Source organism: Daphnia pulex, chromosome 1 (assembly GCF_021134715.1).
Source record: "Daphnia pulex isolate KAP4 chromosome 1, ASM2113471v1".
Classification (NCBI taxonomy): domain Eukaryota; kingdom Metazoa; phylum Arthropoda; class Branchiopoda; order Diplostraca; family Daphniidae; genus Daphnia; species Daphnia pulex.
The window spans coordinates 2901494-2923828 of NC_060017.1; the positions used below are offsets into that span (position 1 = coordinate 2901494).

At 42.9% G+C, this 22335-nt stretch overlaps 1 protein-coding gene across 3 annotated transcripts; it reads right to left on the reverse strand.

Moving 5' to 3' along the window:
- Window positions 1-72: 72 nt before the first annotated feature.
- LOC124199669 (disheveled-associated activator of morphogenesis 1-like) lies at window positions 73-20894 on the reverse strand. Of its 3 annotated transcripts, none has more exons than XM_046597353.1 (18): window positions 20472-20894; window positions 7752-7994; window positions 7034-7162; window positions 5939-6028; window positions 5030-5101; window positions 4607-4834; window positions 4278-4475; window positions 3845-4126; window positions 3638-3755; window positions 3426-3558; window positions 2643-3333; window positions 2423-2565; window positions 2197-2358; window positions 1823-2120; window positions 1681-1742; window positions 1402-1600; window positions 1156-1326; window positions 73-1094 (listed from the first exon to the last, which is right to left on the reverse strand). In XM_046597353.1, exons 2-18 carry the CDS (start codon window positions 7794-7796, stop codon window positions 786-788), a joined length of 3330 nt encoding a protein of 1109 aa, XP_046453309.1. In that variant the 5' UTR covers window positions 7797-7994; window positions 20472-20894; the 3' UTR covers window positions 73-785. The 3 variants fall into 3 exon arrangements, with proteins under 3 accessions (XP_046453309.1, XP_046452607.1, XP_046451899.1); XM_046596651.1 differs by lacking the exon at window positions 20472-20894 and adding an exon at window positions 16404-16742; XM_046595943.1 differs by lacking the exon at window positions 20472-20894 and adding an exon at window positions 12307-13093.
- Window positions 20895-22335: the final 1441 nt, after the last annotated feature.

Here is a 22335-nt window from a genome sequence, read left to right on the forward strand (position 1 = left end):
GTACAATAACACTGCGCCACTGCTTGTCTTTCTTCTTAAAAAAAGTAATTTCATTTTCTTTAAAACTAAATATTTCTGTAATATTAGACTCGTGTATTGACGATTGACTCGATCCCATTCTTCTTTACAATTATATACAAATTCAAAGCGCAAAGTAATGTTGATCGTTATCTTCATTTCCTCACAAGAAAACAAAACAAACAAGAATATTATAATGTGCACGATGAATTACAACATCTCAAATGTCTTGGCACGACACGCGAGATATGAATCAGAACTTTCAGAAAAGTCTGAACAAAAATGTGGTCCTCGGGTTTTAAATTATTCAGAAGGGGTTCTGAAAATCCAATCGTAAAATCCGTTTAATGCGGATTTAACAAATGAAGAAAACAAACAAAGCAACTGACTAGGAGGGGAAGTACACCATTCTAAAAAGTAAATGTCAAATTGAAGAACGTTTACAAACGCAGTAAAGAAAGCCAAACTGTCAAACTTAACTTCATTAATTATAATGAGCTCAATCGATACGCTTTCTTTCGTTGACTAATGAAATCGCGGTGCTATTTGAAATATTCAGGGGAATAAACGCAACACATTAGGCGACATTCAAGATGCGCTCCGCATACAAAAATATTAATTTTCCCGATTTCTCTTAGCATTGGGCGATATGTTTTTGCTGAAAGTCACGAATACGTAGTATGTCCTTATCAACGCAAATGTACATGTTAGCAGAGACTTAGGCAGCCAACCCTCAACTCCCCAACGAGTTGTGATCAATTCACATTTCATTTCCTATTCAGAGCCCTTTCTCTGCTGTTTTCTCTTGAATCTCTAACTGAAGAATTGCTCGTCTGACTGATACGGTGAGGAGAACCATTTGCACGGCGACGATTCCGACGCATTTTAACCAAGTCCTCGCCGAAGACGTCTCCTGCCCTCAACGCCGAAATCAGGTCGTCAAATTCTCCTTTATCGCCGTTGACGTGGCAACCGTTAGATCCTCCGTTCTGACCGTTTCCAATCGTCAGACCTTTCGACACTCTATTGAGCATGGCCTCTTTGCTGGACTTTCGATCAATTGTCCGTTTACGAAGCTGTACAATTAAATCAATCAGTAAAACATACTCCAATTGTCACAATGAATAAAGTATATACCTCTGCTTCCTGTAACAGTCGCTTTTCTTCCTCGTCTTTGCGTTTCTTGGTTGTCAGATTTTCTTGTCGAGCTTCTTCCATCGAGCTGAGGAACACACCAAAAACACCAAAGACCTCATCGGGTTGTGCGGTCGATGGATCATCTCCCAGAGTTCCAATCACTTTCTCAAACTAAGTCATAAGTAACAAGAAATAAGACATGATGATTAGTAACACATTTAAAGACAATGATTTAAAATAGCTTACCCTATTTTTCATGTCTTGAAACTTGTCCTCCAAATCAGAAAAGCGACAAGTTGCGGATGTCATAAATTCTTTCACGGCTGGAACAAAGCGATCGCCAGCAGTCGTGGCGTGGCTCTGAGTACGGTGATATTCCAATTCTTTTTCAACAGCCTTCAGTCCACTGCGAAGTTGATTCATCTCCTTCTCCAATTCAACCAAACTAAACACAATATTTCGATGATTACCAAATGGTGAAGAGGCGGATATTCAATGCGACCCAAACTCCTTGTAGACTCTTACCTGACTTTCGAAGCTTGCTTCAGATGAGGCAAGTCTTCGTGCAACTTTAACACGTCTTTGAACTGCAAGCGAAAAAGTAACAATCATAAGTCAAGTCACACACGTTCACTTCTAGCATTAACTTGATCAAAATCTAAAATACCTTGCTTTCTAATATGTCGACGAGGTAATGGAGCAAAGTGGTATTCTTCGATGACTTCGTATCGGCCAACCTGTTGAGACTGGAAATGCGGAAACCAACAGCGTTGCCCCTTTGGCCACGATTCATGTAATTGCCGAGCGCAAGAATAATCTCAAGCAATTTTTTGAGCTTCTTGCTGCGAGCCACTTCCTTTGACGCTTCCATGACGGCAACAACCTTGGGCTCCATTTCGCTGACGCTCTGGGCGAACTTTTTCTTGTAAAACAGTGTGTTCAAACGCTGCTCGTAGTGACTTATCCTGAATCCATTCACAATGCAATTTTCCATGAAAGACAACTAAAGCTAAAGAAAGAAGCCATGGCGAATCAACATACTTGGAGACATCATATAAGAAGCGATCGGCACGCGATAGGGAATCCAAATCACTGCTCCGCTCATCCAGTAGTGCCCGTTCCTCGTTGGTGGGGATGAACTTCAACAGCTGCTCGACCATGTCCATCGGCAACTCTTCTTTGCTGTCCATACTCAACAACGCACTGACAAAGTCATAAAGTTAAATTGTGGCTAGTGGATTAAAAAAGAACAGAAAGACAAACTTACCGAATAATATCTTCGTTTGACATTTTCAATTTGGACAGCAAAATGGTGCAATTTTGAGCGCGGCGACCATCAACCACCGATAAGTTTCGCTGTTTGGATTTACCAGTTGTGATCTGGCGCAAATCTTCGGTCGAGCCATCATGCTAAAAAATGGACAGGGGAAATTTGTAATCAATCAAATTGGCGTCGTTATTTAAAAAGAGCAATCATTGATATTTACATTATTCAGGCCGTTCTTCTGATAAGCGGAAAACAGCTTATCGAACTCTCCCAAATCGATGACTTTGTACAATTTGGCTTCGTCCAATTCTGTCCAAATGGTGCCAGCGACTTTGGTGTCGGGGATTTTGGTCCAATTAAAGCACTTAAGAGGCACAGAGGAAGGCGGGACATCCTTCTTAGCGACGGGTTTCGGTGGCTGTATAGCACTGGGGAAACCCGGAGGAGGTGGAGGCGGGGGACCTCCAAGCGGCGGTGGCGGCGGAGGTGGAGGCATTTTCGAATTCTCGAAACCCTTGCTCCCGTTCATGAAATTAGCAAGGCCGGGCGGTGGACTGAAATTGAAGTCTTTGAACCCGTTTTTAGCGTCGTCAGGAATGCTGGTCCCGGAGTGATTGAGGATGTGCTCCAGTTTCATCTTATCCTTTTGGACCATCTGCAACTGCTGGCCGAGCTCGTTAAGATACGTTTCCATGTCGGCGATCTTCTGCTTGGCCTCCATGTGGGCAACAGTCTCGCGCTCGAACTTTTCTTTTAATCGATTCAGTCCAGCTTCACAATCCTCCTTCTCTTGGAGTCGCAAATCAAGTTCCTGTTCCTTGAGTGTCAACATGTTGACCAAATCACAATTTTCTTTTTCAAATTCTTCGGCTTTGTTTTGGGCAGCCAGCAATTCCTGTTCGGTGGCCAATCTAGAAAATATCGAAAGAAAGTATTGATCCAACCATTCGCCAAGCATACTAGCTGTATCTGACGTAATAAGAAAAAGGTACAAGTGACTCACAATTGCACAATTTCCTTCACGTTGATCTCCAATGGAGCGCCATCAATATCTTCGCTCGACTCACCCTGCAGGACCAGCTGCTGTACGATGCGGTCGAACATGAGCCAATGATACGGATGCGATCCGTAATCGACTGCGATAAACAAACATTCATTTAATCTATTTTTATTTCAAAGACAAACGAGGGCGAAAATAAATTTATAGAAACTTACGCGGAAGAAGTAAGGCATGATGGAGGAGAGAGAGGAAATGTGGGTAGGCTGGCGTGTGAGTCAGTTTCTTTCTCAGACACTCGAACATGCTGGTCGCACTTTTAGTGTCCACATGAACCTATTATGAAAAGAGAAAGTGTTTGGATTCAGTCGGTTGCTCGTGAAAATATGGGACCTGTCATGCGTGTCCGTCGAAAGTTTAGTTACCTCTTCGTATCTGCGAGCCAATTCCCTTTCATCTTCGGCTCGGACCATATCGAAAAAATCTAAATGTCTGTCAAGGGTCTGGTTTTCATGAGCTCTCAATTTATCAATGGCTGGCTGGATGCCGAGCATGAGTAACTCGTAGCGCAAGTGAAGCCGAAACTCGAGGTTGTCCTCGCCCGGCCCGTAATTGAGCAGCGCGTTCAGAAACGACATGGTAGCCGTTTTCAAGCCAACGTCGTCCCGATAGGCTCCGATGCTCCGATCGAGATCGTTGACTATCGTCTGTTCCCGCCACACGTCGTATGGATGGTGTAGATGATATATGTGAAAATAAGAAAAGTTTTTCAAGTTGAATTCATCATCCAAAACCACTTTTTGGATGCACCGTTGATAGTCCAGTTAAGGTTTTTTATCATTTTTCGGCGTACCGTACCTGAAATCGTGTCCGCTCTCCGGCATACTCCTGAAAGTGGAGCATGGCCTCGAGCACCTTGCGGTGGCCTCCCGGCACCAAGCAAACGGCGCCGAGGATCTCCAAAACGGCCATTTTGACTTTGGGATTGTCAGCCGACAAACTTTGCGCGATGATTTTTATGGATGACGGATGGGCAAGCACGTGAGCCCGACCCGTCTAATATTAAACAAAAAAAAAAAGGAAAAAGGTTAATAAAATAAAGAATGTAAAAAGAAAGAAAGAGAGATGAAAATCAGCCATCTAACAAAAGATGAGTGGAAGATGGAAAAATCAAAGAGCCGTCTTACTGAATTATTCATAAGAGCTTTGACGCATCCAATATATGCATTGTGAAGGCCGCAATGGGCCGTCAGTTCGTCCATTGAGCCAAGGGCGCCCAACAGCGACGGCAATCCGTCCAGCTCGATGAAGCGCTGGACGAACGAATGGGGTTGCGTCCTTAGCGCCGTCTTGAGGCTATCCACCAACTTGGTCCGAATTCTCATCTCTTCGGCATCGTCTTCCGAGAACGCCAACTGTGTCAATGGACGTGATGAAAAGGGGGGAAGAAAAAAACAAACAAACAAATAAAAAATTAAATAAAACGAGAAAAAAAGAGAAAGAGAAAAAGGGGAAACGTTCCGTCACTTGGAAGCGTCGGACGTCAAGCGTCGCCGTTAGCAGCGTCAATGTATTTTTAAACGCGCTCGTCCCCTTGCGTCAATACATACCTGGGCTATAGTGTTGACTTTGGCGATGTAGTGTTCAGGCGGATTAGAAACGTCAGACTCCTGACCAGGATCCTATCAAAGAAAACGGAATGTTGAATAAGTTAGAAACCTACAAAAAACATAAATAAGAAGGCGGCAGAAGCAGCAGCAGCAGCAGCAGCCGAGGGAAGGATTTCAAAATTCTTAAAATAGAAGAAACTCCCGTACGCTCGCGTGTCATCATTCACTTGTTTGCCCTTTCGGCCGCGCCAGGGAGTCCCTCGTTGGGTTCGTTGGCTTGCTGGCCAAACCAACAACAACAACGACAACAAAAAGGAGAGTCGACAGAAAAGAAAGAGAAAACTTTGACCTCATCGCCAGTGTCATGAAAAGAGTCTCAGGAAAAAGAAAGTCAAATAATGCTGCGTGCAACAACAAACGAACAGATACACATGAATCCTCGGCCTGTCAATATTTTTAAATTGTTTTCCAGTCACGAAAAAACAATACCAAATTCCAGTAGGACGATGGCAACATGAGAAAGAATTTCCTTTTTTTTTCTTTCTTTTCTTTTCGACTGTATAATTATTTTGAATTTAAAGTAATCGAGAATGACGAATAAATGGGATAAAAATAAATGGGATAAAAATAAATGGGAAGGCGAGTGAAGTGACTGGAACGCAAAAATCATCCAAGCAAGGAAATAAATAATTTCCTAGTTCCTTGTTTGAACGACCGGGCGTGAAAAAAAAACCCTGTCGATACAAAAAATTAAAAAAAAAAGATGGGACTACCGGATGGAAATGGAACGTTGGTTAATTCTTAGGTGAAAATGTGAAAATGAAATGAAGAAGGGCGTCATCGTAGTAATTTTTTTTAAGACATCAAGATGGTGATGCGCCCTGTTAACAATAAAAGCTGGCGGCTCACCTTCTTCCGGTTACAGTAGATCTGCCATTTCTTTTCCGCCGGTAGAGCCAACATCGCCGCCCGGTTGGGTGGAGTCAAATCCAATTCTTCCTAAAGAAATGAAATAAAAAAAGAGAAAGAAAATGCATCAGAGACAGAACAAAGAAGCCAAAATAACAACAACAACAACAACTGGTTTCCTGTTTCACTGCGTAGAAGAAAGAAAGAAAGAAAAAATTGTTTGCTCCGCGCCGGTCGTGATTTTCCTCGGCGCTGCACCTCTCAAACTAGAATGGTAGAGAATGTTGTGAAAAGTATTTTTTTCCCCCTCTTCTACCCTTTGTTTTATTCATCGCAATTTAAATAAGGATCATCCCAACCGCCACGCCAGTCACGAAAGATGCGATATTATTCAATCCTAATTATTCCAGGGCATAATAAATCAAATAATAAGGGCGAGCTAGTAAATAATATGTGCGCAGCACATAATACATGTGAATAACCAACGAGAATCGGCGCGAATGGGCCGGCGGCGCCGAGTGTCCGGCACCATCAACATGACCGCCATGAAAAGAAAAAGAAACATCAAAATGATTCGAGCTGCTGGCACAGTTCAAACAACTGCGGAGGTCTGCGACGCCTCAATTCCAGACGAGGAGATGATAAGAAGAAAAAATAACTGAACAGAACAAAACTTAATCAGACTTCACATTTAATAATAATAATAATAATGCGATGACGGGCGAGTGAGACGGCTGTAGATGGCGTATCTTTTCGGTAAAGGAAAAAAGATAGCGGCAACGTAACGGGACCAATGTTTGGTCGGCGAAATAAGAGGAAGAAAGAGATTCAACAACAAAAGAGGAGGAAGAAGAAGAAATTAGCTAATGAAGGCTCCGCGTTACATACGCCGAAAGAAGGTGGGGCAAAAGTCATCATCACATCATCCTCGTATACAAACATACGCGATAAGACTGGGGTGTATACACAAAAGCACATCCGCAACGGGCGAAAGTCAATGGTGATGAAAATGCCATCGATCATCAATGGAGGAGAACTAAGATGGAATCCGTTCCTAGATCTAATCAATGAAGACATTTCGCAACCAAGCATTACCAGTAATTCGGTGAATTTGGCATCCAGTTCCGACTCTTCCGGCATGGGTTGAGCTGGCGATAAGGTCTGTAGGTGCATCATGCCGTTCTGGTTGACGACACAGTAAGTGATTTCGGGCGGCTCGTCTTTCTGTTTGTTTTAAAAAAGAAAGAAAAAGAGAAATGGAGAAGATTTTAAAAAGAAATTCAAACGATGGAAGGAAGCGCTAATGTGAGAACAAGTAAGGAAAGATGCCGGCCGGATCCATCCATCACAGAGACGGCCGGATCAGCAAAAGGTTAAATGACGAGTAAATAATAGAGGAGACATTACAAGTTTTTCTGGTTGCCCGCCTACTGGGCTCCACACACAACACAACTCTTGTAACGTGTATACGCTGGCAAAGAACACACATTGAAAGGCATCACTCTTTGTCTGCCCATTATTTTCGTTTTTTTCCAACAGGAAAAAAATAGAAAGAAGAAGAAAGTTTTACGCAGATGGGAAGAAAAATATGGAAAATGGTCAGGATAATAAACTAAACGTGAAAATGCGATGGTGTGATAGCATGCAATCGGCATGATGGTGTCATCTGCAGAACCGGCAAATGGTGTATATATATATGTGTACACTGTACACGTTGTATATATTATTAATAACTGTAGGCAGGTAAGTAGGTAGGTAGGTAGGTGGGTGGGTAGTACTATATTATACGTGTGTAAAGTATGTTGCAACTAACCTGGAAGCAGCCGCACCATCCTCGCCGGCTGCGGATGGGAGGCATTTTAATGGCGGGCACTTCAACTTTGACCCGAGAGAGGCCGAGACGCAGCCGGGAACCGATTAGGGACCAGTCGACGCGCGGAGCGGCCAGGCGCGGCACTCGCACTCGGCGGCGCCAGTTGGCGCTCAAATCAGCCAATGACAAGTCCGGTCGCGACAGGCGGTTCAGGTGAAGTCGAGAAGACACTGACGACACCACCTATTAATAGAATAGATGCGTAAATGAATAATCAAACCAATCGATTCAAAAAAAAAACAATGATAATAATAACATAACCGTAAATCAGATAATAACAATCAACAACAACAATATTCAAATTTCACATCAAATGAATGAAAAAAGTGAAGAGGACGGCACACGAAGAATAATTTTCCTCAATCACGAGAAAAGAGGGCCATCATCATCACTTCTTTCGTGATTGAAAATAACGCAGACGACGCTAACATCCGGGCTACGGCGCACGAACCCAACACCGTAGCGAATGCAATGGACCCGACATTCCACGCCTCCCGCCTTCCATGAGAAAAAGGGGAAAATAAAAAAAATAAAAAAACCCCAACCAAAGAAACAACCAAACATTTTCGGGGCGGCTGGACGACTTGGCTGCCGTCGCCCAGCCAAGAACGCGAGAGAGATGAACTTGTGCGGTGGTGAACATTAGACGGAAAATGGATTTCACGGAGGACGGTCTTTTGTTTCTTATCGTCCGACGGCCAGCATGAGGGAGAGGGAACGGGAGATAAAGAACGAGATTCACGTTGCAAGAGGTGGGTGGTGGAAGATCACGAATCCAAGGGCAATGACAGAATGGGCACACACACCATCCATCGGCAGAGCTTTTCTTTCGAAACGTAAGCAACATAACCGCGCATAGAGGATAAGTTTCTCACGAAACAAACCATAACACGTTTTCAATGTGCAATCGGCTTACATTTATTATCTATTATTACTATCATTAAAAACGCTCTGCCCTCCCAGGAACCAAACTAGTCGTAATAATAATAATAATAATAATAACGGGCAGTAATAAGTTTCTTGCATTCTTCTTTCGTCGACTATGACCTTTAAGCGTCTGGACTTAGTCCGAGTGCGTAGGGCTTCTTGTGAGAGAGAACTTGTCGGTCATGTCAGACAATGGCTAATCGATGTACGCGATTTGTCTGCATCAAATCGCAGAGAAGAAGGGAAGTAATATAGTACTTCTCTACCAAATTGACCCAACCCCAAAACAAGAGAAATGTCTTCCGATAAGACGGCCAACATGGAAAAATGACGCAAAAACCCATGCCAGACCATGCCACCGACGCTATCGGAAGATTCACGTCAATCAGTCACGAGCGATTGGGTCATTCCATCCAGTAGTTGGTCAAAACGCCTGCGGATCGGCCATTTTCCAGTTGCGGCAACGGGACAAAGACAATTCGTGTCTTAATGGATAAACGCGATTCAAGAAATAGAAAATTGAATGAAGAAAAACGGAAAAAACAAAACAAAAAAAAAACAACTGGACTCGCGGAAGGGGTGTCTGCGACAAGAGACGACATCTTATGAGAAGAAAAAATGTTTCTTCTCTGGGACCCCGACCATTGTCCCGATATTTATTCACGGTCAACCGTTAGAACCAATTGGGATTCGGGACGGTAGAGGTTCATTGTCTCACCCAGTCTGGACAAAATTTTAAAACCCAGATGCTCCTTTTTTATTTTGGTTTTAAAAAGAAAAGTCTGGAGAGGCGAGAGAACAACAGCCCCATAGAGAACCGTAGTTGACTGTCGTGATACCTGATACTCCACATAGCGACGGGCTCCCGAGTGAAAAGAGAGAGAGAGAAAAAAACGGGACTTCCGGAAAACGTCTAAAACCAAAAACACAGATGTCTTTTAGGGTGGGGTGAGCGCCAGTTCCATCAACAACAGAAAAAAACTGTACGGCACACAACTCTGGCCGCAAAAGGGAATCTTTCGGTTTTTGTAATTAATTTATTATTTTTTTCAGAAATAAATCGAGCGAAAGGGGGGAAATGAAAAACGGTAAAAGAAAATCTGTTTTCATCTTGCTTTTTTTCCTCCAAATTTTTGAGATGAGAAATAGTGCCTGGAACGAGTCGCTGAGTCCCAACCGTTCTGGAACATTTTGTTAAAATTAGATCTCGGGAAGAAAAAAAAAATTAGAGGGGGGAAACGAGGGGGGAACGCAAGGAGGAGGGAAATGACGTGAGCGGCGAGATTTTTTTTTCCCGGTCCGTCGTTCCAGCACCATAGCTCTCGTTTGCTTTTAATGGGGGGTATTTTTTTTTTACCGTACAGCACGACACGTTGGATGGTTTTGGCTTGGTTCTCTGGCCAAAGTTAAAACCAACCAACTAACTAACACACGAAAAAGAAAAAAGAATGGTGTCGGTAGGAGCGGCAAATATGCGGTGATCGCACGAGAAAAACCATTCAACAATATCTTCTCTCTCTCTTTCTCCCCTTCAAAAGTCAAAGAACATCAAGAAGAAATGAAACATTGACCATACGCATACGGACCCGCGCAACAGGGAGCCCAGGCTTAGTGCCCATCTTCCTATACATACTAGCGGCGCCGATCACGGAAAAGAGAAAAACAACACACACACACTTTTCTTTTCTCTTTTTCATTCTCGCATATTTATTTGTTATTCCTCTTACTACTTCCATTTTCACATAGGATTTTCCTACTTTTTTTCTTCCTTCTTCTTGTTGTGTGTTTCTTCTTCTTTCCCCGACACGGCAAACAGACAAGAAGAAGAATACAACTGTCAAACTGCTTCCGGTTTCCACTCGTCTTGTAAAACTCCGCCCATGTACTCAAGTCATTGACGCCGTCTATTCTTTCGACGACGTCTGACACGGCGCAAATCGAAAATTCCACATCCGTCCCGCCGTTTTTTTTGTTTTTTGTTTTTTCTCCAGCAATTTTCTTCAGAACTTTTCTGGAACAACAATGTCCGACCGCTACACATAGCACATACGACGAGAGACAAAGGCTGAATACTCGCCCCATGACATTCGTGATCATTCCAAACATGTTTTCGTGTGTCTCGTCTTGTCGCGCCGGGCTCTCCGTTTCCGGCAGACTATACATGCACCAAGAGAAAAAGGAGCTCATTTCAAACTCGGGAGACGAAAACCCGTTGCGACGTGTGGCGAACTGACGGTGACCTCTTCTCCCGAAAAAAAAAAGCCAATTTTCTAAAATGACTCTATCGGGAGAGATAGAAAAGTTGTCGCGCGTGTCTGACAAGAAGATGGGGGGGTTCGTGAATGTTGTTGGCCCCTACGGAGAAAATGACCCAATCAAATGGAACACAACAAGAAAAGAAAAAAAGACATGACAAAATTCACGTTAGGTCTCCGGTTTTGGTTCACCGACTTTTTTTTTTTATCTTCTTCACGATTTTCATCAAATCTGTTTTTCTAGTTTTCTTCGCTCAAACACTCCCGACTCCGAGATGATTCTCTTCTTTCACAGGAAACATATTTTTATTTTTTAATCATGTGTGTGAAGGGCTGGGTTAAAAGGAAAATGCAATCGACAAGTCACGACGGCGGAACGCGCGAAATGGCTAAAAGGGAAGAAGAACAAGGGCCGTCCTGGCCAAGGTAACAACCGACACACGTTTGCACACACACACACAAGAGCATTGCATGACCTCACAGAGCAGATGGAAAGAAAAAACAGGGTCTCGTGTCTGTGTGTGCTCTCCCCCCAGCCCATTCCACCTGTTCGAGATACAAGATTGAGAGACTATGCATTATGTAGATCATCAGAAAGGAGATGAAAACCTTCACGTCGCCTCCAGACATTTCCCCCAACCAGACAAAAACAAAAAGTCGAAATAAATAAATCTCCAGAAAACTCTTGTCGATGCTTTTAGAGAGGCATCTTTTCAATCTCCAAACAACCACCACAACAACAACAACAACAACAAAAGAGAGAAAATCAATTGAAGAGAAGAATGAGAAGTGGGTCGTGGAGCTTATTGAGAGCACCTTTTTGCACGCCGTAAAGGAAGATTGTGACGAGTGTGACGCTTTCGTCGATTGAAAAATAAAAAGAGACAAGCGAGGGGGAGTGCGGGTTTTTTTTCTTTTTTCAAAGAGGGGGTAAACGACTCGGTTTTCTATCTCATTTCGGCGAAATTTTCGTGAAAGTTGCAAGAAAAGAGGAAGAAGATGTGGTGGCGGAGATAGGAAACAATTCGGGACAAAAGTCGGTGCACTCGTGACTACCGGCTCGTAAACCAATGAGCCGTATAACACAGAAAAGCAAGAAACCAAACCCAAACAAAACAACAATCTTGATGATGTGGGAAGGTGGAACTAGAAGGGAAAAAGACAAACCAAACAAACCCCGTTGTTGTTGGATCACAAGGCAAGTAAACCGAAAAAAGAAAAAAAAGTAAACCAAACAACACGACGGGAATAAATATTGAATCGCCCATCATTCCTCTTTGTCGCTCAAAAGTTACACGAAAAATTGCATTTACCCGACTGCCGGATGCTAAGTAATAATTGGCGAACCGGAACCGAGGCTCGGCTTGACTATTTGCGGTGGGTGTGGTGGTGGCGGTGGTATCCATTCCCCGAAAGGATTTTGGGGGGATTTACTTTTTTCTGTTTGGTGTACAATTCCGGCCACCTCCGCCAAACACTTGAAAGACGCACACAATTTTCTTCCTGACAAGGCGAACAACCGATCCTGAGCGTGAGGGATCGTGAGTTGTCAAAAAATGACTTTGTTCAACACCTGACACGTCGGTGTTAATAAAGGAGAAGTTGACATAACAAAAATTATTACACCAGTGAGACAAACAGTAGCACTGGTGAGATATACACAAAGAAACACTGGAGGATGGATCGAGAAATTCGTCAGAGTCACAGGAGTTGATGGCACGTGTTGTTTTGAGTGCGAGCTACTGGATAGTGACTGCCACTCGACGAAAGAGAGTCCCAGTCTTAGTACCATCCGTGTAGTAGTAGCCTAGTAGAGTAAGAAGACCTTCTTCTTCTTCTATCTTAACCTCCTCCTTCTTTTCGTTCACGATTTGCCCCGGAGACTCTAGCTCCGCCTACTGGCCGTCTTCCGACTCTGAAACGGAAACCCAAAAAGTCCCTGCTGCTTCACTCCTTTTACGCGCTCCAGCAGCAACAGTCGGTGAAGGAAGTTGGAAAACAGTTAGACGACAACAACAACAAACACTGGGTGGAGGGGGACACACACACTTTTGTGTATGTCAAATGTCCCGACCGGCCGCCATCACTTGGGAAACCAAAGACGCAAGGACAAAACACAAAAACAACGACATCCGATCACTTCCTCTTTCACTACTCGCATAAATGTCTCTCTCTCCAATGTTGGTATAAAATGTGCTGTACGCCGGTGGTGTAACGGTACCGCACTCGAATCTACGACAGGTTCCACTTAGTGAACACGACAACGACAACAACAACAACAACCAATCTTCAATTACAATGGCATACGTGGCCCAGCTTTACTTCGGGTCGCGTTTCCACCTATCTTTCACCTGAATGACTTTTACTCATCACACGAACGTCGTTTTGTTGTCTGACATTAAGAATACGGTACATTTAAATCGTATTTTTCTTTTGTGTTCCAATATTCCAAAAGATTCCGGTTCCTTCGGGAACTCGACCCGATTTTTTCAAGCTAAATAGAAGTTTGGCTGCATAAAATGTCTCCCCCCCCAAACAAAGAATATTCACCCAATTGTTCGTTTCTTTATCTTTTTTGTTATATATTCGAGTTTCAATTATGCAAAGGAGTAAAAAAAAAAACCAACTACTGTTAACAGAAAATCGTGTTACTTTACGGTCGCTTCGCTGCATGTCGTTACCCAGATTTTATCTAAAGATAAGACATTTTTATGATATTCTGATTATTATTTTAAACGGAGAAACCGGATTACTTTCGCACGAAATGGTAACACGACCAAACAGCTCTTCTTCAGCCCCGAGGGGGATATTCTATTTACCTAAAATCTTTCTTTTTCTGGCTCTACTTGTAATCAAGATGTAAAAACTTGTGAACGTGTCACCAGGTTGTTGTTGTCGACAGGAGGAGACGAAAATAGGAAAGAGAAAGTTCCACTCATACATAACCATCACCGGATCAAAATCTTTTTTTTCTTTTTTTTCTAGGTGGAATGGTCACAAGATATGTAGATTAAGGATACAAATCGATAAGATGCGCTCTTTTGCGTTTGTAGATTGTTGGTACACAACCAAAGCGACCGGGGTTTTTTCTCTATCTTTTTTTGCTTATGGAAATTGGGCGCGAGCCCAGCGGGAGCGTGCGAACACGGTAAGAGGGGAAGCGAGCGTGCGCGCACACAACCGCTTGATTGCGGTCTGGGAAGAAATCAAGAAGAAGAAGAAGAAGACCCTTTTTTTTACTTGATTTTGTTGTTGTTGTGATTTTCCTTTTCATTTTTTTATCTTTTTGAATTACAATGCAAGACATGTTTTTTTACCCTTGCGCTGGCTGCCTTTTGGGATTCAAATCAAAGTGGCACCCCTCCCTTTTGTAAGAGTTTTGTCGGAAGAGAAGGGAAAAGAAACAAATTAATGCAGACCTTGGACTGGACATGGCACCAGCACACAACGTCTCTCTTCTTCTTCATTTTCCTTTTGTTTTGAGCATTTCCAATGACTCCCGAAAAAATATAAAATTGTGTACAAACCCGACCCCGAAAAACCCACCCAAATCGTCGGTCGAAAGACGAGTCGGGGGCCCTCTTGTTGGCAGCCCATTAAACAAGAGATTCAGAAACAGGTAAAAAAGAAGAAAAACACACAGACGAGACAGGAACGAACTTCCAAAACCAGAAAATAAAAATAAAGAAGTAACAAAAACGACAAGGACGAGATATTACCTCATTAATTATAGGCGCAACTATTAAAAATGTTTGAAAAAATATGAAAAAAAAATAAATGGGTATAAGAGACTGAATCTTCAGTCAGTCTATGAAAATCAAATAAATTAAAACGAATTTTCCAAAAATAAATCAAAAATAAAAGGTGGGAAGAGAGAGAAAAAACAAGAAGTAGAAGGGGTCTGGGAAAAAGAGACTCGAAGAAGATTTCAAGCCAACTTTTTCCTCCCCTCACTACTTATACGATTGCTAGGAAGATGATGATGAATCCTTGTCTTCTTTGAACTCGGCCTCTCCCCCTGCGGAGAATGGCAAGGCCGCACCTCTCTAGATTCCACCTCGTTCCTCTATCCCTCTATCAATCTTTACTATAATATTAGAGTAGTACCAAGTAAATAGTCGCAAAGGAGAGAGAGAGAGAAGAAACTTGTTCCTTCATTACGGTTGTTGCTAGACAAGTCTGACAATCTGCAATCCTGGAAACTAAGAAAAAATGCGCACTTCAAAAAATGTCGCGGTTGTCGTTAATCATTTTTCTCCCTGAAGAAAGAAGAACAACAACCTGACGTAAATGACCGCAAGCTCCATTTCTCGAGAAATTCCGGTTAAGAAATCAAGTCGGAATTGATGACTGAGGGGAAAAAATATCCGATAATTATTCGACCTCGAGACCCAATCAGTTGGGGGCCATCACATCATGACCAACGAAAGAAGACGTGACGCAATGTCGCTAAACAGGCTCTGATTTATACATGCAACCTTGTCCCGCAGAGTCTTAGAAACCTTGGCGCCGGCATGTTATACCCATCGGATACAAATCGATTCATTCCGCGTGCGCAACTCGTGTACGTATTTATATATACTACCTGACTTGCACAGGTCGGTCTCTCGCTCGGCGGCCATAATCAATAAAAAAACAAAAACAAATTAGATGGTAAAAAATCTCTTTTTTGGGGCGGTGGCTTTCAAAATAAAAAACTATTCTTCGGACTGCAACTTAGTAGTTGTAGTAGTGTGTCATTACAGTAAATCACATGCCGGAGCCACTGGAGCAGCCTTACGTTCAGTGCACAGGCGAGGCAACCATTTTTGAATGTTTAAAATACTCGTTTCTCCTCTCTTTTGGCTAGTCCATAAAAAGAGATCAAAGACTCTGGGATGAGAAACATTGCCCTGCGGATTCTGCGCTGGTGTTGAAGGCCGCTGCAGCTGTTGTGTCGTGATTACACATTAAGCAGCGCAATGTTCCAGGTATAGGTAGGTTTTAGGCTTGTTGTTTCTTTGCTAAGCCAGACGACGATGTTGGCTGTCCCGCCATGCGTGTCAAATATACACACGGTGGAGAGAGAGAGAGAGAGAGAGGTAACACGGCTTTTTTCTTCTTCTTCTCTGTGTTTACTTCAAGGTGAAACGCCTTGAGCAGACACACACAACAACACCACCACAAAGATGAGCAAAAGATGAGAGGAGGCCTCCCTGCCGTGGGAGAGAAGAAGACAGCCGTTTCATAACACCCAAAAAGACTTGCGTTTCTTCTTCTCTCCCATTTCTCATATCCCAATCGGGACTTGGATTGGCACGAAATCAATTCACCATCACGCTGGGCTCAACTTAACTAACCATAAAGCTTCGATTTCTTCGAAAGAGTCACCGGGTGCGCCTATTTCAATCGATGGATGATGACACCTTACCTCTTGGACCGTGTCAATCCAGCGGAAATCCATCTTTCCCCCTTTTTATTATTTTTCTTCTTCTTTTGACTTTAGACCGGCGGCGGCGGCGGCGATGGTAGACAAGAGACGCAGGATGAAATTCCACACAAGTACAACAACAGATGAAAAAAAAAATAAATACGAATACAAGTTCGTTCAACGACACGTAGTGTAAGCGGACATGATCCTATGCCGTTGACAGCTCGGGACCAACTGAACGTGAAGCCCCGGATTTACAATTTTCGCCTTTTTTTCTAGATAAATAGACACACGGTCTTCTCTCTCTCTTCTCCCCTTTTCCCTCGCTACCGTACACAGGACACAAGAAGAAGAAGAAAAAAGCAAAAATAATAATTCCAGTCGCCTTTTTCCCACCTGAGAGTTTGCCGGTGGCAACGAGCAGTGGCAAGGCTTCTTCCCCTTTTCCATCGTATTACCGAAAATAATATAATAATAAAAAATAGTAAAAAAAAAAAGGACAACGAACGAACGTGCTATTCCTTTCTCGTTTCTTCCACGAGTGCATCTAATTCTCTTTCGCCCTATGGCCATCAAAACAGTTGGGTCATCAGCTCCGTTTTTTTCTTTTTTGGCACCATCAACTGTAGCATCCTGTAGTTAAGCTCTGAAATTGCTGCGCGTGCTTCACCTGCTCTCTATCCTAACGATACAATCGATTAGCTTATGGAAAGACAATAGAGCCCCAAGAGGCTTAAGTATTGTCACAGGGATTAACGACTGATATAACAAGACTAGCCTGTTAGCCCCAAAGGAGAGAAAGAAAAAAAAGGTAATGATTCGGTCAAAGCCGAAAGGAATGAGGGGATAGTCGTCGATAGTCGTCGTGACGTCCGTGATTAAGCCCCCCCAAAGGCCGTGTAGTGGACAGCACTGTGTAATAGCTAACCAACGTCGGAAACATGGCGAACGTCCGCTACTACTAACCCAAGGGGGAAACCAACGGTTCATTTTTCGATTCTTCCTTCCTCTCCACCCAAAAAGCCACAATGAACATACTATATATATTTTGAAGACGTGGTTTAACATCAACAACAGAAGCGAGCAAAAAGCAACAAGACTTCGCCACACATACACACACACACAAAAAGCGTTTGAGGTGGGGAAACATCACGACCCTGTGAGTGCGTGCGTGATTGCACGACTCGCCAAAATGACAGGTGAACTGGTGAAGAGGTACAAGTAACGTTATCTCACCAATAGGCGTTAGAAAACAAAGGGAAAACTGCGCACGTATAGAATTTAACAAAATCCCGCGACCGTAACGAATTTCACCTCGTGATTTTGTTTTTATCGCGCTCAAATGTCGACATGCAGGCCGAAAAAAATAATAAAAACCTTGACACCCATATCATTCTCAACTTCATCACAACAACAGGGCCGATCGATTCTATTTTTTATCCTCCAGTGTTCTTCCGGCCGATCTGTCGTCAGCGGTTACACGCACGCGCTATTCTTCCCGAAATAAAAAATGAAATTCTCTCACGCTGGACAATCGCCCCGACTTTGTGTGTAGGGTGTAACATTCACAAGTGACGGTAGAGACCCGCTAAATCGCCCCCTTGAAAACCAAAAAAGTAAAAACCCCAAAAATATCCTCTGGACTGACCAAGCTGCCAACTCTACAACCTCCATAATGAGCATTTCCGCGTGCAGTGAAATTATTCTCACGAACAAAAAAAAGAAATAAAAAGTGACTGTAGAGAAGACATTTGTTGAAAGATAAAATAAAAAACGGGGAAACGTATTTATTATTATTGTTCTTTTCTTCTTTTCCCTCTTCATTATTACGACACACAACAACAAGTCCGAGACGCTCGACAGAGAATATAAAAATGAGTCATTAATAATTGCAAGGACTCCCTGCTGGATGTTGTGGGGGAGAGGAAGGAGCTGTTAGCTCGTGCTCGTCGTCCAACGCGAAATTCTGACGTCACATTGGCGTCGTGAATGGCGCAACGCTTTCTGCCCACACTTTTTGGCGCTCATCACCATGTTCTCAATAGACTTTTTTCTTTTTGTTATTTAAAAAAAAAGGCTGGTTGCCAGCTTCACCCAAAATTGGGATCAACCTCCTTTTTGGAGACTCATCAAGTCAATTTTCAGTGAAAAAAAGGAAGGAAAAAAAAATCCAAATAAGTTATTTCATTTATTATAAAAACGAAATGCGAGCCGGATCTTTCGGTGCATTTTATTTTCAAATGATGATTTCATTTTTTTTTTCGGGTGGTAGATAGGATTTTGATTTGTGTTTCTTATTTTTTTTGCCAACTCGAGCCGGATCAAATGAAAGAAAATAAGCAGGGCGTCGTTAGAGTCGTAAACATACGGCGGGTCCATCAAACCACCCAAAAAGCTAAAATAGCAGGGCCTGGTCCTATGCTAATTCAGCAACCGGTTTATTTCATTTGCGAAAAAAAAAGAACAGGTTCTTTTTCATTTCTTTTATTCATTTATTTACTGTTTTTACGAGCCACTTTTATGACCAAAAGTCAAGAAATCACCGAGAACACTGTGCCCTTTTTTTCTTTCTCCCCTTATACTATTTCCTCGGCACGTTGGTGGGTGTCGCTGTTGGCATTACACCGATTTTCATTTTAAATAAAAAATAAAAAAGTCATGGCGCAAACGAAAATGTAAAAACTCTTTTAACGAACGTCGCCAGACATGTCAAATGTTTTCAACACTCGGAATCTGTCCTTAAAAACATTAAAAAATCAAAATAAAATAAACCGCGATATTTCTATTTGAGCAAGTTTGTTGTTTTAGTTAATCATCAATGGCTCCATGATGGCGCCCCGACGTCATCCGATACCTCCTCAAAGTTTGTTCTTCCTTCTACTAGTGGTGCCCCAAAAACTTACATAACGGAGGGGTTGGCGGCCCTGTCTGCTATTCAGCACAAGGTGGCCGGTATTGATCGCATTGCGCTGACTCAGAATCTAAAGCGGGAAGGGGGGAAAAAGCAGCTAGGGAGAAACTTGGGCCATGGTGCATCAAGCATGGTTATATATGTAGTACGTGTGACGCTTTTTCCAGGAGGAAAAAGAATCACATTTCCATAACACAGGACTCTTTTTCTTGCTCTCAAAGATTTTTCTCGTGACAACAAAACGAGTCCATCACGCCCCCACACCCTCTTCTCAAACGATTGCTCAAAGACTTGTCAGATATTTATCAGCATAACAAGTCACTTGAAAGCGGAAATGTGTCATCGGTGGAAAGTTCAAGGGGGAATAGGAAGGAACTGGAAGAGAGACAGACAGTTGTTCCGGAACGACAGTCTCGTACGGACGGAATTAGACAAAAACATGCACGGGATATTTTTCCGAAAAACAGATGGCTTCTTTTTTCTTGCTGCTGCTGCTCTCCCCACAAACTTTTTATTTTTTCCCTCCCTAAAATTGTCCCGGGTGCTGAAAGAACAATTCCCCTAAATAGTTTAACTTCTTTTAGCATCAACCCAAACAAAAATAAAAAAAACAATCAACTTAGAAAGTAGTAGTTGATTGTTCTTTGTTTTTCGAATAATCCCACAAGATGTTGCTTCAAACTTAAAACAAATAAAACTCTGGCTGATCCACGACAGATGGGACTAGAAATGTTATTGGAGGAGTCTGTATAAAAAGCGAAAGAAAATAACAACGGCCATAATATATCCCTGTCTTAACTGTTCGATAGACACGTTGCATTTTTTGGTTATTTTATTTATTTTCTTTCCTGGTGTCTGTCGGTGTATATTCACCGTCCGATGAACATTGTTACTGCACCCACACGCTCAAACACACAACAGCTGCCTGCCTGCCTAGTGCCTACCTCTCTGGGTGACGGGCGTTTGCATGCCGTTGAACTAATGCGGCGATTTGAAATCGTTGGCTAGCCATGCCTTTATACCGTGAACAGAAAAATCGTCGATCCGTTCAACTTTCCTTCGCGCCATATTCCTAGTATACTCGGCCCACCATTTACAGTCGAATTCAGCTACGCATCAACTTAACGAAATAAACGTTTAACGGAGAAAAGTCTTACCTTTTATTAAGCAGAGTAAACCAGTTGTAAGTGACTCTACTGCATCACTGAAATCCACCAACTACGATCCGAATCTATATGCAAATCACTTGAATCATGTTGCACGTTCGATGCTGAAAAAAACCACGTGCTCGAAAACGACTGCCAATAATCCAAATGTGTCGAATGTCAAACAAAGCCAATTCTTTTCTTCGTCTTCAACGAATATTCACCACGAGTATAGTTTCACCAAAATGGATGACACACAACAAAAAATCCGAAATTAAATTGGCGTATCAAAAGTGTGCGAGTAATGTCGATCGACTGAAACTGTGCACAGCCTCTCTGAGTGAAGCCTGTAAAAATACTGACACTGGACTTTTGTGTCTCTGTGTGTTGGCCACAACACACAACGGGCGTCTGAGAGCGGGCGCGCCAAGCGCATGAGGAGAGAGAGTCTGTTGTCTGCTGTTGGTTGGAGAAAACAGAAAATTCTGCAGTTTTATAAAACGCCCCCCTTCTCTCCCTCTTCTCTCTGTCAAAGGGGGGGTTGGCTGTGTGAAAAAGGAGGGAATAATCAAATAACCCTAGGGTGGAATATATCGGCGGAGGAGGGGGTTGGAAATCCCCCATAAAAGAGAAAACATCAAAAATAATGGCCGACCCTCTTCAAGAGATCGGGGTATGCTGTTGCTGCTCGCGCAGACGCGGACTTTTGATGATCGTTCAGGGAGATGTTGGGACTATCGAACTAATACTGTGCAGAGAGTCTCCTCCCTCTTTTAGGTAGGACCTTTTTTAACCGATAGATCCCCCGCCGCCATGTGGCACAATTGCCGGTCAGATCTCCTTTTTTTTCAACAAAAAGATAGCCTGACTGTCAAAGATACTTTCGAAGCCGCTCGATCAAAGCCGATAAGCATCTTTCTCTTTGCTAAACGAAAAAATACGAAAATAAAAGTGTGGTATTATAACATGTGGTGGCGCATAGGTCCTTTGGGTCTATCTGTGTGTCATTCGGGGAAAAACAAAACCCGCCCCATATCTCCTCGGTATTAAAAACTATAAACTTGTTCTCTCATAGGAATGAGATTTATTTGAATGACCTTGTCAAATCATGATAACGTTCTACGGACGACCAAAAGAAGAATCTTTTTAAATATTTCTTGTCCTTGACTTGCTGTGCTATGGCTACCAAGAATTTGAACTGTCACGAATTTCCCCATTTTTATTTTTCAAAATAAAAGGCGAGAGATAAGATTTATGGTGCATCCATCTTTTCTAGGGCAGCAGCAATTAAAAATTATTATTGCGGCTGCGTGATGCAGCTGTCCGTCCCGAGGACCTAAAAGGAATCTGGATGGTGGCCCTATCAAATGAGTTTGAGCCGACTACTTTGGTAGTTAGTACTTCATATCCGGTGGGTCTGTGAATGCCATGTCGACACTCGTTGCAGCTCTGATGGGCTGAGATATCGATCATCATTCAGTTGGCGCCGCAGCGTTTGGTCACCGGATGTCGCCTTCTCAACTCGTTTGCTGCTCTCCAGCAGCAGCAGCAGCCAGCACGTAACCCTATTTCCTTCTTCTCGCAATCAAGATGCGGATGGACGGATGGATCCCTGGGCACTTGCACGAAACGATCTCATTTTCTTCTTCTCCTAGCAACAGATGCTGCTGGTTGTAAATGAGCCGTGGCTCGAGCCACCGCGAATCGATAGAGAAAACAGAGAGCCCTAGGGGTGTGTATAATCATCATCATCTTGTGGTTTCCATCGGGTCTAGAGGAAACGAAAAAATTGAATACTTGAAGGAATTTATTTTCAAGCTAGAGCGAATATCACGTTAGCACGCAGCAGCTGCGTGTGTAGTCCAATCTGTTTTAA

What these genes read in the sequence shown, in the direction of transcription:
- LOC124199669 (XM_046595943.1), bottom strand. Translation starts at nt 12,399, where the DNA reads ATGGATACCACCGCCACCACCACACCCACCGCAAATAGTCAAGCCGAG. An exon ending in ACTTAGCATCCGGCAGTCGG is followed by an intron (nt 7,995 to 12,306) that starts GTAAATGCAATT and finishes TTCTATTAATAG; the next exon opens with GTGGTGTCGTCAGTGTCTTC. An exon ending in TTCTTATATGATGTCTCCAA is followed by an intron (nt 2,121 to 2,196) that starts GTATGTTGATTC and finishes GAATGGATTCAG; the next exon opens with GATAAGTCACTACGAGCAGC.